At 42.9% G+C, this 16,207-nt stretch overlaps 1 protein-coding gene across 2 annotated transcripts; it reads left to right on the top strand.

Moving 5' to 3' along the window:
* The first annotated feature begins 5 nt into the window (after positions 1 to 5).
* MYADML2 (myeloid associated differentiation marker like 2) lies at positions 6 to 15,919 on the top strand. 2 transcript variants are annotated; one of them, XM_077924129.1, is made up of 2 exons: positions 6 to 156; positions 4,804 to 13,446. In XM_077924129.1, the coding sequence occupies exon 2, from the start codon at positions 5,204 to 5,206 to the stop codon at positions 6,104 to 6,106; it is 903 nt and encodes a 300-aa protein (XP_077780255.1). In that variant the 5' UTR covers positions 6 to 156; positions 4,804 to 5,203; the 3' UTR covers positions 6,107 to 13,446. The 2 variants fall into 2 exon arrangements, with proteins under 2 accessions (XP_077780255.1, XP_077780256.1); XM_077924130.1 differs by lacking the exon at positions 6 to 156 and adding an exon at positions 14,783 to 15,919 and having other exon boundaries at positions 4,448 to 5,948.
* Positions 15,920 to 16,207: the final 288 nt, after the last annotated feature.

Below are 16,207 nucleotides of genomic sequence, written 5' to 3'. Positions count from 1 at the left end.
AATAATGGAAATGAAAGGAATAGAAAGGTGCCCAGACATATTTTTCCCCCAGTTGCCAGGCACCCTCATATTATCAAATGAGTCCATTATTGTCACCTCCCTCTAATTTACTTCAGATGGTCGGAAACAGAATCACATCACCGTTGGCTACTACAGGTAAGCAATTTTGGTTTTGAGTCTCATAGGTCTTGCAAGCCCTTAATCTCCTGTACTCCTACCCTAGCTAGGAAGCCCTAGTAGGTTAAAAGATAGGAGAAGATCAAGCTGTTGCAATGCACTTGACTATTTACTATCATAAGGATTGTTTATTTAAGACCAAATGCAAGAACTTAATCCATAAAGTTTTTTTTGTTTTAAAGGTAATGTATAAAATACGTACCCTAGGCAGACAAATGGCAGAAAAAGGATGCAGGAGTTGTTGCTGTTCCAGCTGATCACAATGAAAGTAAATACTGGGTTGGGTTATCCCAGTCAGATAGTGGGGGGAGATGGCAGCAGAACAGGAAAGGGAAAAAAGCAGCCTTCAATGATGCATAGTCAGCTGAGAGAGGCCACGAGTCTTGAAATGAACTGCCCCAGATCTTAGCTCTGTGATAGAGCACAAGAGGTCCAAGGATTTCCAGATAGGACTAGGAGAGACCCTTGTCTAACACCAGGGGTCAGCAACCTTTTTCAGCCATGGGCCGGTCTACTGGTCCCTCAGACCATGTGGTGGGCCGCACTATATTTTGGGGGGGAAATAGGAACGAATTCCTATGCCCCACAAATAACCCAGAGATGCATTTTAAATAAAAGGACACATTCTACTCATGTAAAAACATGCTGATTCCTGGACCATCCACAGACCGGATTGAGAAGGCGATTGGGCCGCATCCGGCCCACGGGTTGCCTAACACCTAGACTACCATGGCCAGGCAATGTTGACCATGCTGGAGCTAGTGGAAGCAAGGGACTGACTCTCTAAGGCACCTCTCATCATGTTCCTAGGGCAAAAGTTGAGAATCAGTACTCCAGATTGTTTGAGTGGTAAGAAGGTCTGGCATCAAACAACAGAGGAAGGAAAGAAGCCATTTGATCCATCACAAAAATCTGACACAGAAGGATGCTGTTACTCTCTCTAGGACCTGATATCACAAGGCAGTGTGGGAAAGGGTAAAATAGGGGTGTTCCTAGGTGTGATGAGATGACAGAAATTGACTTGGGTGTCTTGTCTCAAGAAGGGAGAGAGCTAATTGCCTAAGGCAGGGATGGGTGACCTGCAGTTCCCCCAGATGTTATTGGACTCCAACTCCCATCAGCCACAGCCAGCAGGGCTGGTGGTCAGGGATGATTGGAGTTGTAGTCCAGTTACAGCTGCAAGTACTTGGGTCCTTGCCTAAAAGCATCAATTAAAGTGTCACTGATGACACTGCCTCTTTTCTCTCTGATTACCCCCATTTCTTATTTCTCCCTTTTTTATTCAAATATCAGCATTCAAAATCACACAAGGAGCTAACATGAGCTTGATGTAAAAATTGGGGTTTGGATTTTGCTGCCCAACTCCCCATGATTGGTCAGAGAAGAATGGATGAAGACAGGACCCAGTGGAAAGCAAGGCAGATACTTATTTTTCTATCATACATCATAGGAGGCGGTTTACAGCAGAAATCCTGTCTGCCAGGATACCTGATAATGGTCGCTGATTGCATTACATGGGTAGCCTGGCCATTCTTTTGTGATGGTTTATACTTTAGTTCCTGAATCCAGGTCATAGGCTCACCCTATTCATACACAAATACTCCCTTAAAACAGGATTTGTAAGCGAAAAGACAATGGGAAGTCTTTCCCTATTTGCCTCCCTTACTGCAGAGGAATATTTGAGGTCATTGGGAGAGTCAAAATGGCTTCAGGATTGCTCTTCTGTACTATTTCAGACACATAGTTTATATATTTAGATATGTGTGTATTTGTGAATATTATATATTGGAGACCTTAGAATTCTTATAGCAAGCTAAAAAGGCCCCCTGGTGCAGATGTCCACCTCTCATTACACGTTGAGGTCTGTACATGCAGCCAGCGACAGACAGAAAGGTGCTCCCCTCTTATGTAATGGTCTTGCAATATCTGGCAGCTGGGACAGGTGGCCTCACTCGAATGGCACTGATGGTCTGGCTTACTGTGAAAATTAGAATATTAAGGAGATGGGTGCATGAATGACAGCCTTCCAACAAACACTTGTGAGCTAAATATTTGGAGGGCTCCTGCAATTAATGGGTTGTTTGGTGTTCAAGCTTGGCCTAAACTTGAATGAATGAAATCCTTCCTCCTTTTTCCTCTAGCTTGTTATTCAACAAGTTACCTGAAACCAGAACAAGTAAAGTTAGGGCAAACCTGGGACATTGACATGTTGAATTTAAAAAAGAAATGAAGGGCTTGTAACACAAAGCAAAAGTAATCAGAAGTAGAAAGTGTTTGTATTATCTTGGTCCTCTCTAATCTGTGTCTAAAATGTTGGACAAAATCTGGTGTGGGCTGTACATTGCTAACAGCGTTCCTGTTATGTTTTCAGTTTATTTTAATTTTTTTAAGGTACACAAAAAAGAATTTGATATCATATTTTCCCTATATCAAAAGACATGAGTTTGAAAGAACATCAATTTCAGTCTTTGCTTCAGTGTTTTGGAGTGGAAGACCATAACACTACAGAACAATCCAACCATAATCCAGCAATGGATTTCTATATAAGCAGCTGTCGTTAGCACTCTAAGGATAGGTAGCTGAGGGTTAAACAATAACCAGGAAATCCGGCCTGCAAGCAAACTGCTTTCTATGAGATTGTCAGGTCACCATGCAGTCTATGATCCCTAGCCATGCTTGACTGAGAATGCTGCTCCAAACTATGAGAGAAAAGAGAGTGCCCTGCCAGGTTGCTCTGCAAAATTACCTCCTGACCTCACAGCTCAGAGTATCATTTCAGGCCTCCACCTACTTGCCCAGAGCAGAAGTAAACTGGCATTGTCATCAGCCCACATCTACTCCAAGCCGAGTGCTGGTGTGCGCCATTAAGTGTGAGCAGCAGCTTCAGTGACCAGTTTCTATGGAGGTGCCTCTGAAGCTACAGCTACCACTTGCCTGTAGGGGCAGGAGATAAGCTAACTTCCAGCTTCCCCACCCCCAAATCTGCAGACATCTTGGGGTTCATAGCTCAGTGGTAGAGCACACGCTTTGCATGCAGAAATTCCTGCTTCAATCCCTGGCATTTCAACTTTTTACAACAAAGATTAGAAAAGATGGTAATCCACTGTCTCATGCCCTGGAAAACCCACTGCCAGTCAACAGCTGATAAGAGCAAGCCAATAATAATGATAATAATAATAATAATAATAATAATAATAATGATAATAATAATAATAATAATAATAATGTTTTATTTATATCCTACCCTCCCCAGCCAAAGCCGGGCTCAGAGCGGCTAACAACAGTAAAAATAACACAGTTTACATAAAATCATAATCATTTAATTGAAATACATACTAAAATCAATTCATTCTAAAATCAAATTAATGGCAACCATTGGGCTAGAGTTCTATGAGGATTACAAAAGGAGAGGGTCAGACTGTGCCTCAGCCCAAGGCCTGGTGGAACAGCTCTGTCTTGCAGGCCCTGGGGAAAGATGTCATGTCCCGCAGGGCCCTAGTCCCTTGTAACAGAGCGTTCCACCAGATCGGGGCCAGGGCCAAAAAAGCCCTGGCTCTGGTCGAGGCCAGCCTAACCTCCCTGTGGCCCGGGATCTCCAAGATGTTATTATTTGAAGACCGTAAGGTCCTGCATGGGACATACCAGGAGAGGTGGTCCCGTAGGTACGAGTGTCCTAGGCTGTATAGGGCTTTAAATGGCTTTAAATAACTTAAGAGAATCAGGGCAAAGGCCCATCTAGCTCCGGAGCCTGTTGCCACAGTGGACAACCAGATGCCTGTGAGGAGCCTAAAAGCAGGACCTTAGTGCCAGAGCACTCTGCCCATTAGTGATTGCCAACAGTCAGAGGCATACCACCTCTGGGTATAGTATATAGCTATCATGGCTACAGGCCATTTCCTCCTTGAATTTGTCTAATCCTCTTTTAAAGCCATCCAAGTTGGTGGCCATCACTACATGTAGAGCAACAGAATTTGTGTAAGCCGGCTTCAGTACAAATGGCAACAACAAAAGTCACTAGCTCTCTTGAGTTCACTCTTGCGGTCAAATAGTCAGTTTTGGGGAATCCCTGAAAGGAGATGGAATGTCTCCCCGCAACCACCATCAACCATGCAGAAAAAGTTCAACATGACAAAACAAATGATATATTTGAGGTTGTCTCCTTGCTTCCACATGCTTTCTTCTGGGACTCTAGTCCAGGCGTCAGCAAACTTTTTCAGCAGGGGTCATTCCACTGTCCCTCAGACCTTTGGGGGGGGCTGGACTATATTTGGGGGGGGGGAATGAACGAATTCCTGCCCCACAAATAACCCAGAGATGCATTTTAAATAAAAGGGCACATTCTACTCATGTAAAAACACACTGATTCCCAGACCGCCCACGGGCCGGATTGACAAGACAATTGGGCCGGATCTGGCCCCCGGGCCTTAGTTTGCCTACCCATGCTCTAGTCTTGGGCAATTCAAATTACTTTCACTTGGTTTTTGACACAGAGCTTAAAAAGTAGCATGCAAAGCAGCACTGGGCGAAACTAAAACCCTCTCGTTACTTTGCACAGACCACGCAGTTCATTCCATTCCAGATAAGTCTATTAATACACCTTCCTATTTATATGCTGGCTCCTTGCAGCAACATAGTAGAGAGCTACAGCTGCATAACCGAGACGGAATAGGCGTCCTGCTAGCCACTTGGGAGAAACTGATCAGCTGAGGTCGACTGAGAGTGACAGGGATGCCTACAGACTACTCAACACACAGACCCCGGAAGAGCAGGGCTGATGGATCATAACTGCAGCATACCAGAAGGGCAGGTCAATATTCTTACTGCAGAGGCAACGCTATCTCAAAAAGCTGCCAGAAATGTACGCTCTGCGGCATAAATAGCAGCCAGCAAAGGTTTTTGGCGGAGGGATATGGGGCTTATTCACCCTGCAGCTCCCGCTTAGTCATCCAGCGTCGGGTAGAAACTCAAGGACAAGCAGCCGACATCCGACCACAAAAGAAACATTCTGGGGGGTCCTGATCTGAAGATGGAGAGCTCAAGAGGGACACACCTCAACATGGCTGCTGTGGCATCTCGTGTTGGAGCTGCCCGGTTGCTGCAGGCAGCCTTTGGATGTACCACGTTCAGCCTTGTGGCCCACCGAGGAGGGTTCAGTGCAGCCTATGGCACCTTCTGCATGTCCGTCTGGTGCTTCTGCTTCGCAGTCACCGTCTTTATCGTCACCTGCGAGTTCACGCGCCTCCACAGCTGCCTGAGCATCTCTTGGGGGAATTTCACCGCCGCCTTCGCCATGCTTGCCACCCTCATGTCCATCACAGCTGCCGTGATCTATCCGCTTTACGTCGAGTTTGGCTGCCATTCCAACGGGTGCGAGGCGAGAGATTTCCGCATCTCGGCCAGTGTTTTCGCAGGGCTTCTGTTTTTCGCCTACGCCGCGGAAGTATTCCTCACGAGGGCCAAGCCGGGACAGGTGACCAGCTACATGGCCACCGTTTCTGGCCTCCTGAAAATTGTCCAGGCTTTCGTAGCTTGCATCATATTTGGGGCTCTGGTGAACGGCAGCCAATACGACCGGTACGTGGCAACCCAGTGGTGCGTGGCTGTCTACAGCTTCTGCTTTGTGGTGACAGTGGTGGTGGTGGCCCTCAGTGTCACGGGAAAGACAGCCATGCTGAAGTGCCCCTTTGAGCGCTTTGTGGTTGTTTACACTTTTGTGGCTGTCCTGATGTACTTGAGCGCTGCAGTGATCTGGCCAGTGTTCTGCTTTGACCGTAAGTACGGCTCCCCACACCGCCCTTACCAATGCTCCAGAGGCAAGTGCCCCTGGGACAGCCAGGTGGTCATTGCAGTGTTCACGTGTGTGAACCTGGTGCTTTACATTGTGGACTTAGCCTACTCACAACGCATCCGCTTCGTCTCACACCCCTAGTAGCCACAAAAAAAGCCATAAAAGACTCCGGCAGAGGGAGTTTTGGGACCCGCCTAGAAAGCTGACGTCCAGGTCACACCAAAATAATTTGTCTTGATCGAAAGCGGCCTGATCATGAAAGAAACATAGTGATGCATCTGCAATGCTACCCTCATTCCAGCAGATGTGTACGCTTGATGCATCAGTGACTCTACAGGTTAATAGGTTTTGTAAGGCCTAGTACTAAGGGTGGGGAAAACAGGTTTTGGACCCTGAATTGTTCATCCTAAAATTGTTGGGTAAGTTAAAACTGCAAGAAGAATAGAAAAATATCTAGGCCCAAAAGAGCAACTGCCAAAATCCCAGCTCAATCCATGAAATTCTGTTAAAGTGAAAAACGTATAACTAAACGTAATAGATTCTGTCAGAAATTTCAGACAAGGCAGGGGAAAGAGAGGGGAGATTACAACCACCAAGAAGACTGAGACCCTCGTCCACAGCCCAGAGTATGAAAATAACAATTTCCTTATGCATGTACTTGGTTGTTGGTGAGATGCACATTCCTGTTTGGAAGAGTTTGAGAAGTGAAGTGAATACTGTCAAGTTTGTAATTGACAATGGGTGTAGGGAAGGTTGCTGCAAGCTCTAAAATAATTACTTCCAGATTGTTTCCCTCAGTTATTCCTTCAAGAAGCATCTGGGGATATTGCTATGCCTGAGGAAACTGTGGCTACACACAAGACATTAGCGTTTTGAACCAAAGCCAGACTTTTGAACCAAAACCACACTTTGAACCAAAGTATATTAATTTAGACAAAATAAAACTGTGTTGTTTTCGTTTTGCAAGAGTTAGGCAATAGACATTGTTTAATTCCGCAAACGCTTGGCACTGTGCAAACTGCAGATTACTTAATGATCTAGAACATGACCTGGATTTGCTGGTCTTTCACAATGCTGAAAGGACATTTAAATACATCCAACCAAGTGCCTATTGTCCGACTCCTGGAGGTGCTGATTCTTGATTCCCAGCTGAGAAAACATGTCTGTATAAATGCATCATGGTGCAAAGAAGTGTGCTGGTCTCCTTTGGTGTGGATCAGGATCATCACCTGAATTCAGAGACATTTTCAAATATAAGAAGCCAAAGCAAGTAGTTTATTCCAATTGCTTATATTAAATGTGTGTGAATTAGGTAGGAAGGCTTTATTCCAATCTAGAATAAAAATAGCAAGTTGGCAAAAGTATTCTGTGTTTTCCTTAATTGACAGAGCACCCTAGTCTTGCATTTATTCTCCTCCCTCAACCAACTCACTGTATATCCTCTCCTCCTCCTAAACATAAATGCACAGAAACACAGCCCAAGTTTCTTCCCGTCTGGAAATACACAGTGATTTATGGTGTTTGAATGCCATTGCCTTGTCTAAGCGTATGCTCACATTGGTATCTTAAAATGCAGTATGGTCACAAACACACCCACCCAGCCTGCTGCAGTTGAATCCACATTGGCACAGTAATGTTCACATCGGAGAGGGGCCAAGGATGTCTTCACCTGATGCATGGCACTGCTCATGACTGCCTCCCATCAGCTCATCAAGCTGTCATCTGCACATGCGTGGTGGCTGTTAGGGTATGTTCACATTATCACTTAACTCTGCATCCAGTTCTCTAGTGAGATTGAAGCTGATTCGAGAGGGGCGAGGAAGCATCAAACAACAGCATTTGTCCAGAGACTGCAGGACTGGTATGAATTGTGGCTAACATAATGTGCCTGCTGCTTCAAAAACTAGCAGCTGGATGAGGAATAAGCACTAATGTCAACACACCCTAATATAGCTCAGATGCATATTAAAATGAAACAGAGCTAAAGTTACAGGGTGTGTGTGTGTCCTAAAGGTCTCATCTTTTCAGAGGGGATGCTGTATTAGTCTTTTGCAGCAAAACAACAGTTTTGTGGCACATTTATTATGGCATAACGTTTCATGGACTATAGTCCATCAGATGCGTGAAGTGCTACCCTGAGTTGATTGGAGAGAATGTGGGATTGCAAACAGTGAGGTAAGAAGGGAATGGAATGCAGAGAAGTACAGAGTGTGTGAATTATGTCATTAAGTGCACATTCACACACACAAAATATTTGAAAACACAAGACATTCTGGCACTGGTAAGAAACCTAATACAGATAGTGTGATTTAAAAATAACCCACCAGGGGTGCCACAATGAAAAGACACATACTCTGAGGCACCTTGTAGTCTCCTTCTGGCAACTCCTGCAGCCAAGTTGGTGCCAAACTTATTGCTCTGCATTCCTTTGAGAGCCAGTGTGGTGTAGTGGTTAAGAGTGGTAGACTCGTAATCTGGTGAACCGGGTTCGTGTCTCTGCTCCTCCACATGCAGTTGCTGGGCTAGTCACACTTCTCTGAAGTCTCTCAGCCCCACTCACCTCACAGAGTGTTTGTTGTGGGGGAGGAAGGGAAAGGAGAATGTTAGCCGCTTTTAGACTCCTTCGGGTAGTGATAAAGTGGGATATCAAATCCAAACTCTTCTTCTTCTTTGGCATCAGCGAGGCCAAGGCGGGGGGGGGGGTCTTGTCGTCTGAGCAGCCCAGGACCTGCATACACATTGCCCAGGCTTGCACCCTGGAAAGGTCACTTCGTTGCTGCTAGTGCAGTGGTTTGACTTCACGTTCGGAAGAGACACTCCATTGTCTCATGAGATGGACATATACCAACAACAACATTTTCAGTGTGACTTAAAGGATATTTTCCACCTAAGGCAGTGCAGCAGTGGCACTCCCCAACCTCCATTAACATGCATGGTACCTAGAGCCAGTCAAGTTATTCTGGTACCTGAGACAGAAAATCCCACAAAGGTCTCACTCCTTCCCTAGCAGTAAAAATACTCCAATAATAAATTAAACAACTTGCTGTTGTTTCATGGCACCTAGCAACAGCCTCTTTCTGCCTAACAATAGCTCTAGCAGAGTGGCATATGAAACAAAATCTAGCTGGACAATAAGACTCAGCTATACAGCTGCAAAAGGGATGCGGGTAGCACTGTGGTCTAAACCACTGAGCCTAGGGCTTGCTGACCAGAAGGTCGGTGGTTTGAATCCCCACGACGGGGTGAGCTCCCGTTGCTCGGTCCCTGCTCCTGCCAACCTAGCAGTTCAAAAGCATGTCAAAGTGCAAGTTGATAAATAGGTACCACTCCGGCAGGAAGGTAAACGGCGTTTCCGTGCGCTGCTCTGGTTTGCCAGAAGCAGCTTAGTTATGCTGGCCACATGACCCGGAAGCTGTATGCCGGCTCCCTCGGCCAGTAAAGCGAGATGAGCGCTGCAACCCCAGAGTCACCCGCAACTGGACTTAACGGTCAGAGGTCCCTTTACCTTTATACAGCTGTAAATAATTTTTTTTAAGTGTGTTGTAAAGTGCATTATACAAATTTGACACTAGATGGTAATGGTGAGCTATGGCAAATTCAATAGTTTTTCAAAACATTTTTTAAAAAGCTTTTTCACAACTTTTTTATATATATCTAGATTCCACCTATGTCTCCAATTGATTCTGAATAGCAACTTGAGCCTGTCTTTCCGGGAGCCCCCTTACACTGAGCAGACTTAACGGGGGGGAAAGCAGACAGCAGTTAACTGCTCTGGCTCCTGTGCAAAGCGGAACGATTGGCGGCTGAAGTATGCAAGCTGTAGCAGTAAGCCTTTTAAATATTACTAGCCATTAGTGACCTAGTTTTTTCAATTCTGTATTTCATAATTTAAATGATGAGCTTCTTTTGCCCACTGAGTGGCTGGATTGACTACTGTGAATTTACCAGGTTAAAAGGTGGCCATCCCAGCTGTAATGCGGGAAAGGGAGCACCCTCATAATACCAGGAGGAGTTCTAGAAATCTGCAAAATAGATTTCTGATTGCAATCCTGTTTTTTCTGAATGCAGAATAGGATTGTTTCTTCTTAATGCTGACATTTACAGCTTTGATTGGTGGGGGGACGGGACCCAATTTTCTAGTTCTGCTTACTCTGAAGTAAGAGAGAGAGAGAGAGAGAGAGAGAGAGAGAGAGAGAGAGAGAGAGAAAAGTTTGAGGCTAACACCAGGCAAAATACGAGACCCAAGTCAGGATCTGAATGCATGATAAAATGATTCTGGAGGTCAGGAACATTTAATTGCAGAGCATCCCGTCCTTCCATTAATTTCCATCTCCCCAAATTGAATGTGTCAAGCTTCCTTCCTTCCACAATTATAAACCTTGCCAAAAAAATAATATCTCTGCGTGTGCCTTCTATAGCTGGCAAATGGCTACTTTGCCAGAAGCTAAATTCACCCCTGCTTCCAGTTACTCTCCTCTTGCCACAAAACCTTGTGCTTCCTCTCCCACACTTCTTCTTTCCCCTATCAGCTACAGTTGACAAACACCAAAATAATTTATTAATAAACAGAATAAACCAATAGAGCATAAAGTAACACTACTTCAGCAGTTTGAAAGCAGCATAAGGTGGAATATTAATATTGAACTTGTGGTTCCACAACATTACAAAAAAATACCCAAGTGGAAGTCAAAACCATCCATAGAACATGACGGCAAGGATGTTGAATGTCACCTAGCCTAGTCACCCTCATTCTTCCTGGACATTTTTTACACAGGATTTTGGTTAGTTTTGTAATTCTGTAGCAAACATCCTGAACAGAGTTCCAGCAGGCTAGCAATATAGTTGGGATAGAGGTCAAAGGATGATGAAATGTTTGCTGTGTTGTCTCAATTTGTGTAGCATAAGTGGCCATTGGGGGCATAGATCAGGTACATAAAATATGGGATGGGGAACTCTCCTTGGTGCTAACCCCCGTTTCCCAAGTTTTAATTAAGTTTCTATTAATTAGCATTAATTAGTCGTTAATTGGGTTTCTAATTAAATCAAGAACTAAGGACAAATAAACTCCTAGGGCTTTCCTCTGCTCCTGCAGAAAGAGTGAGAATCACCGTGAATCACTTCCACAGAGAGTGAGAAGGATGGAGCTAAGCAGTTCCATTGTGTACGATCAGCAAAAATAAAACAAAAATTTGCTCTGGGATTTAATCCAATTACTTCCCCATATTTTTCCATATTTGCTAGGTACATTAGTACCAAACAGGAAGGTGGTGGAATATGGTCATATTAGAATTACAGGCAGTCCCCCGTTTACAGGGGTTACATTTCAAGGCACCTTGCGTGTCATATAATTGAAACCCATTGAAAAAGCCTGCAAACATCCAGTTCTACCCCCGTTCCACCCTTTTAGCGACATCTTTATGGCACTTCTGCGTCAGTTCCGGGTTCAGTGCTATGTATGTATACATGGTCACACACATATTGGACACGTGTAAGTGGGGGGCTGCCTGTACTGGTTAATTTAATACAAAGAACATTAGAAAGGGTAACTATTTCTGTAAAGGAACTACTGAGGAAACTGCAATAGAGCAATGGCATTTTGCTGATTATCAGAGTGATAGCTATCGGGGTGGCACTGGAAGCTGTATAATGCTCAAGAGGATGCCCCAGTGCTGTTGCCACTATCCAATTCAGTGCTATGTGTGTCAGCCACAGAACCATAGAATTGAAATGGACAAGAGTCATCTAGTCCAATCCCCTGCAATGCAGGAATCCATTTTCTGCTTGGATGCTCCAATCCTCCACATATTCACTGTGTTAGGAGCCAGACAGGTCATCTGCCAGCTCCCCATGGAAGGTGCTCAGCAGCTCATAGGATGCATCCTGCAGGAGACTTCCAGTTGAGTTGCACCACCAGCTATTTGATGTGCACCTGTGTCCAGGTCTTAGAGATGGGTGGTGCTGTGAACCCATTTACCCTCCGCAGAGAGATGAGAAACCCCCTATGCTTGGTGGAGTTGAGCTTCTTGATGTGGATGAGGGCAGTGGGCTCTAGGCACGCAAACCACACTGTGCTGTTGTTGCCCATGAAGATGTAGAGGCCCTGAGGGTCTAGGGTTAAGAAAGGCTGCAGTGTGACATCACAGTGCACAAGCTGGAGAGTCTTGGGCAGCTGCAGTTGATTCCAAGGGTCATTTAGTTTGGCCGTGGTGCTAGGGACACTGGTAGTGGTGTTGGCAGAGGAAGTGTATGGAGCTTACTGGCTTTTTTGCTGTGTTCTCAGTGCCCTGAGGGTTTTGCACGACTACAGAACCACAGGGTGGTAGCAACACTTTCATTATAGCAATGCAAGTAGAGCAGGGAGGGCTGTAAGAAACCTAGAGGAGGATGTAGCAACATGATTTGAGTCAGCAGCAAAAGCAGAAGGGCAAATAAAATCCCAGGTTTTGATACAATGAAAGATAAATATTTCTATCAGCAGAACAACAGGAGCTGGATTTTCTCACTTCTTGAAATCTGTTTAAACGCACATCTCCACAGGAGCTTCCTGTGATTTCTGGAAATAAGTTAATATTAGGTCTGAGCATTTTGAGCACGAAGACAATAGCTTCCCTCCATGTGTGTGTGATGGTCCATTATTTTCTGCATCTGCCCACGTGAATTGGCAGCGGATGAATGTAGGTTATGAGTTTTGTTTAGAATTGGATGCACCATGTTACTAGAGAGTAGTTCTCACCTGGTCCTTCCAAACATGTAGTCATGCTTGCCGTGGACAGAATCTCTTTATAGCGTACCTTTTCCTGCTGCTGCTCCACATCCTTAGCTGTCATTGATGGGGACAGAGAAGCACCAGGTATGATGATGATGATGATGGTGGTGGTGGTGGTGGTGGTGATATTTCACAGACCTTAATAAGATGTATCTGAACTGCCATGGAAAGCTGGGTGGGGATGTGAATTATTGTATAGGCATGAAATTGTGATCTGTAAATATAAAACTGGTAAAACCCATAAACAATAAAAGATTATATTTCACAGACCAAGCATTACAATGACATATTAGAGGGGTCTGGGGATGCCATTTTCAGAACTGTTTCCATGTCTCCAATACCTTACAGTGCCTTACAGTGAGTGTGCTAGAAACCCATAGAAACTGCTGTGTGCCTGTGGAAAGTCAACTTCTGCAATTAATAGTTTGATTGCAGGTATGTGGATTTCCAGGCCTCTTGAACATAAAAGATAATTTTAAAAGATACCATTGCTCAAGGAGGAAGCTGATTGAGGATGCCAAGATCTCCAAAATAAGAATTATCATAACATAACCTCTCTACCTGTATATTAACTGTGTAGAGGTTTTGATTATAAAACAGTGTATAAATCCTATTAAATAAATACCTGTAAAGACATTAAATGCAAAATGCTGAATGTATTTTTTTGATGTTAGATTATGCACAAGTTATAAATAAAACCACAACTTTAACAGTAGCCTTTCCTCACACCTGCTATTGACTTTAAATCTTCTTTCCACCCTTTAAAAGTGTCATTGACAGTTGGAGCCATGCCACATGCATTCCTCAAAGTGTATACTGTTTAACACCAGCGGGATTCCAAGGCAATTTAAAATAAAAATCAAACAAAACGCAGAAGAAGCATGTCGGGAATGTTATGAATCAACAGCTGGAAAAGGCCCCTCTCAAATTAGCTTAAACTCAAACTACAGTTGTAGCTTGTGTGCCCTGAAAGTAGAACTGAACTGCTCATAGTACCTCCTCACTGGTTGAGTGTCAGTACTCCTCCAAGTGTGGTTAATGAATCCTAGATTGGTTTGTACTGTTAAGAACTCACTCTGCAAGGATTCTTTTTGCAACACACAACAGTATATTTGCACGTCGTAAAAGAATTTGCCTATTAACACATTTGGCAGCACATATTAAAACAAGCTATCTGTTTACAATGATTACGGTATACCAGGACAGTGGACCCTAGTATTCAAACACTGGTGGTGACCATTTGCAGGGAATTTGCAGTCGTTGCTTGCTTCTCTCATTTTGATTTCCTACATGGATATAATTTCCATGTAAGAAAACCACATGTGTGCGATAATGTGCTATGAACTCACCCCTCTCTGTTCAGCTTTGTGAATATTAATTTTAGCATATATACATTATATACTACTAAAATTAATATTCACAAAGATTTGAAATGTACCAAAATGTGAAATTATATCATATAAATTTTGATGGCAGAATTTTGACTTATAAATTAAAATTAGAAAATTGGATATGCCTATTGATTTCAAAAGTAGACATTTGAGCACTTAGGACTTGCTATCTATTGATTGCTTTGATTTTGGCAGTTGTCAAATGCGAAATCTTTTTTTAGTTGTCAGCTGTCAAATACTAAACATTGTTGCATTTGATTCAGCAAATATAATCAAATGTAATTTTACCATGTTGACAGGATAAGTAAATGTATTTGTTTGGCAGTAAGCATTAACAGTACAAAGTAAAATCCAGAATTCAATACTTGCACATGTACATCATTTACAAATTCAGTTCAGTTATTGGTGATGTTAGAAAAACCTAATTTGATAAATAGATGTTAAAATCTATACAGTCATTAACATTAGAACTATATAAGTGATCTTCCCAACAAACAAACCCTAGTATCAATTCTCTGCTATGAATGCATATAAAGTCAGCTATCAAATATCAAATATTAAATTCCATTGCATCCAAACTATGAAATTAAATTCAGTTAAATACAAAATCATCAAATACTGTTGATTATTTGAATAACCTTATCTCTCTCTTTTTTATAGCACTTCTAGCCTGGTAGATCAGGGGAAATACTGTGGACACAATACTGTATTGATTTCAGCAAGAATTTTGACAATTCATGTGGATTAGACAATGCAAGTGTTAAGTGGATTTGCAGTGTTCATCAATGTTACAAGTGGAGTAGCACAGGGTTCTGTTGTTTGTTTATAGACTATTTGGACTGAGTGGAGGGGATCCTAACCACATTTGCAGACAACATGAAAGTGGGTAGGGTAGCTTCGAAGACAGAAACAGGATTCAATATTTATTTATTTAATGCATTTCAAGGTGCCTCTTCAGCTAACAAACGCCACCAATAATAAATGTTCAGGCTTACAATCCAAACTAAAATACAGGAGGAAAAGGAAAATGTATTGAGAGGGAGGAGGAAAAAAAGAAAGCCGAGACACGATTTCTTAGGTGCAGAGTTCTTGTAACAACCAGCTGGAATGGAAATGTTTCAAGAAGAGGAGCTAATAGGAGGAGTTTTTTTGGCACAATGGACAGAAAGGCCCTGCAGTCCAATATCTGTCTGTCTGTCTTTCTCCTACAGACTGATGAAATGGCTGCTGATGACTATTGAGCTTGGTGAAGCTGGTCTTTAAGCAGAGTAGATGGAAGAGACACTCCTGAGGGGATAGCAGCTAATGACAGTTGAGGGAGAAGCCAGATTATCTTGGATTGTTGGTTTGTCTGTCATTAGTAGGAGCTAATAACACGAAAGAGTTTCCCTAGTGCTCTTATCTACTATATATTTTGGGGAATTGTTCACTATGCATTGCACACCTTTTAAAACGTCGTAACCAATTTTTGCATGATGGTTCCTGAGATCAAGGAGCAGATGGTTTTGTTTGTTTGTTTTATTATTTATTAAAGAACAGTTTAATTGAACAAAATAAAATAAAAAGGAAAAGGAAAGGTATGCTATATAGTTATGAAAGTTAATAACTGCAAGGAGCAAGTTGTCATCTATGTTTGGATAGCATTTTGAATCAAGATGGTGGAATCAGCCTTTCAAAACTGCACTGATAATAACCAAATCTTGCATTTTGCAGAGCAAGGAACGGGATTTTTTTGTCTGTATTTATATACAATTAAATGTAATTTTCAATAAAGATGGCAGACTAAACCTTTCAAAACTGAAATGATTTCTTAGATTCTTAGAATTCCCAAGCAACACCTGGTATGTGACTGCTAATGTAAAATAAAATAAATCCTGAAATACCATCCCTGGAATTTCTCGCCTGCATATAACAGAGGAAAGGAATCCAGAGCAGTCTGACAAGAGATTTGTGTTCATGCATTTAGTTCACAATAAATATCTCCATTGATGTATGTATTTGTACCTACAATTTTAACTATAGTCAGTCATGAGCAGAGTAAAACTGATTTCACGAAACACCTAAAATAATTATTTATTGCTTCAA

Source organism: Podarcis muralis, chromosome 2, assembly GCF_964188315.1.
Source record: "Podarcis muralis chromosome 2, rPodMur119.hap1.1, whole genome shotgun sequence".
In the NCBI taxonomy this organism is placed as follows: domain Eukaryota; kingdom Metazoa; phylum Chordata; class Lepidosauria; order Squamata; family Lacertidae; genus Podarcis; species Podarcis muralis.
The sequence above is the reverse complement of the archived record's forward strand: the minus strand, read 5'-3'. Positions and strand labels throughout refer to the sequence as shown.

What these genes read in the sequence shown, in the direction of transcription:
- MYADML2 (XM_077924129.1), top strand. Translation starts at nt 5,204, where the DNA reads ATGGAGAGCTCAAGAGGGACACACCTCAACATGGCTGCTGTGGCATCT.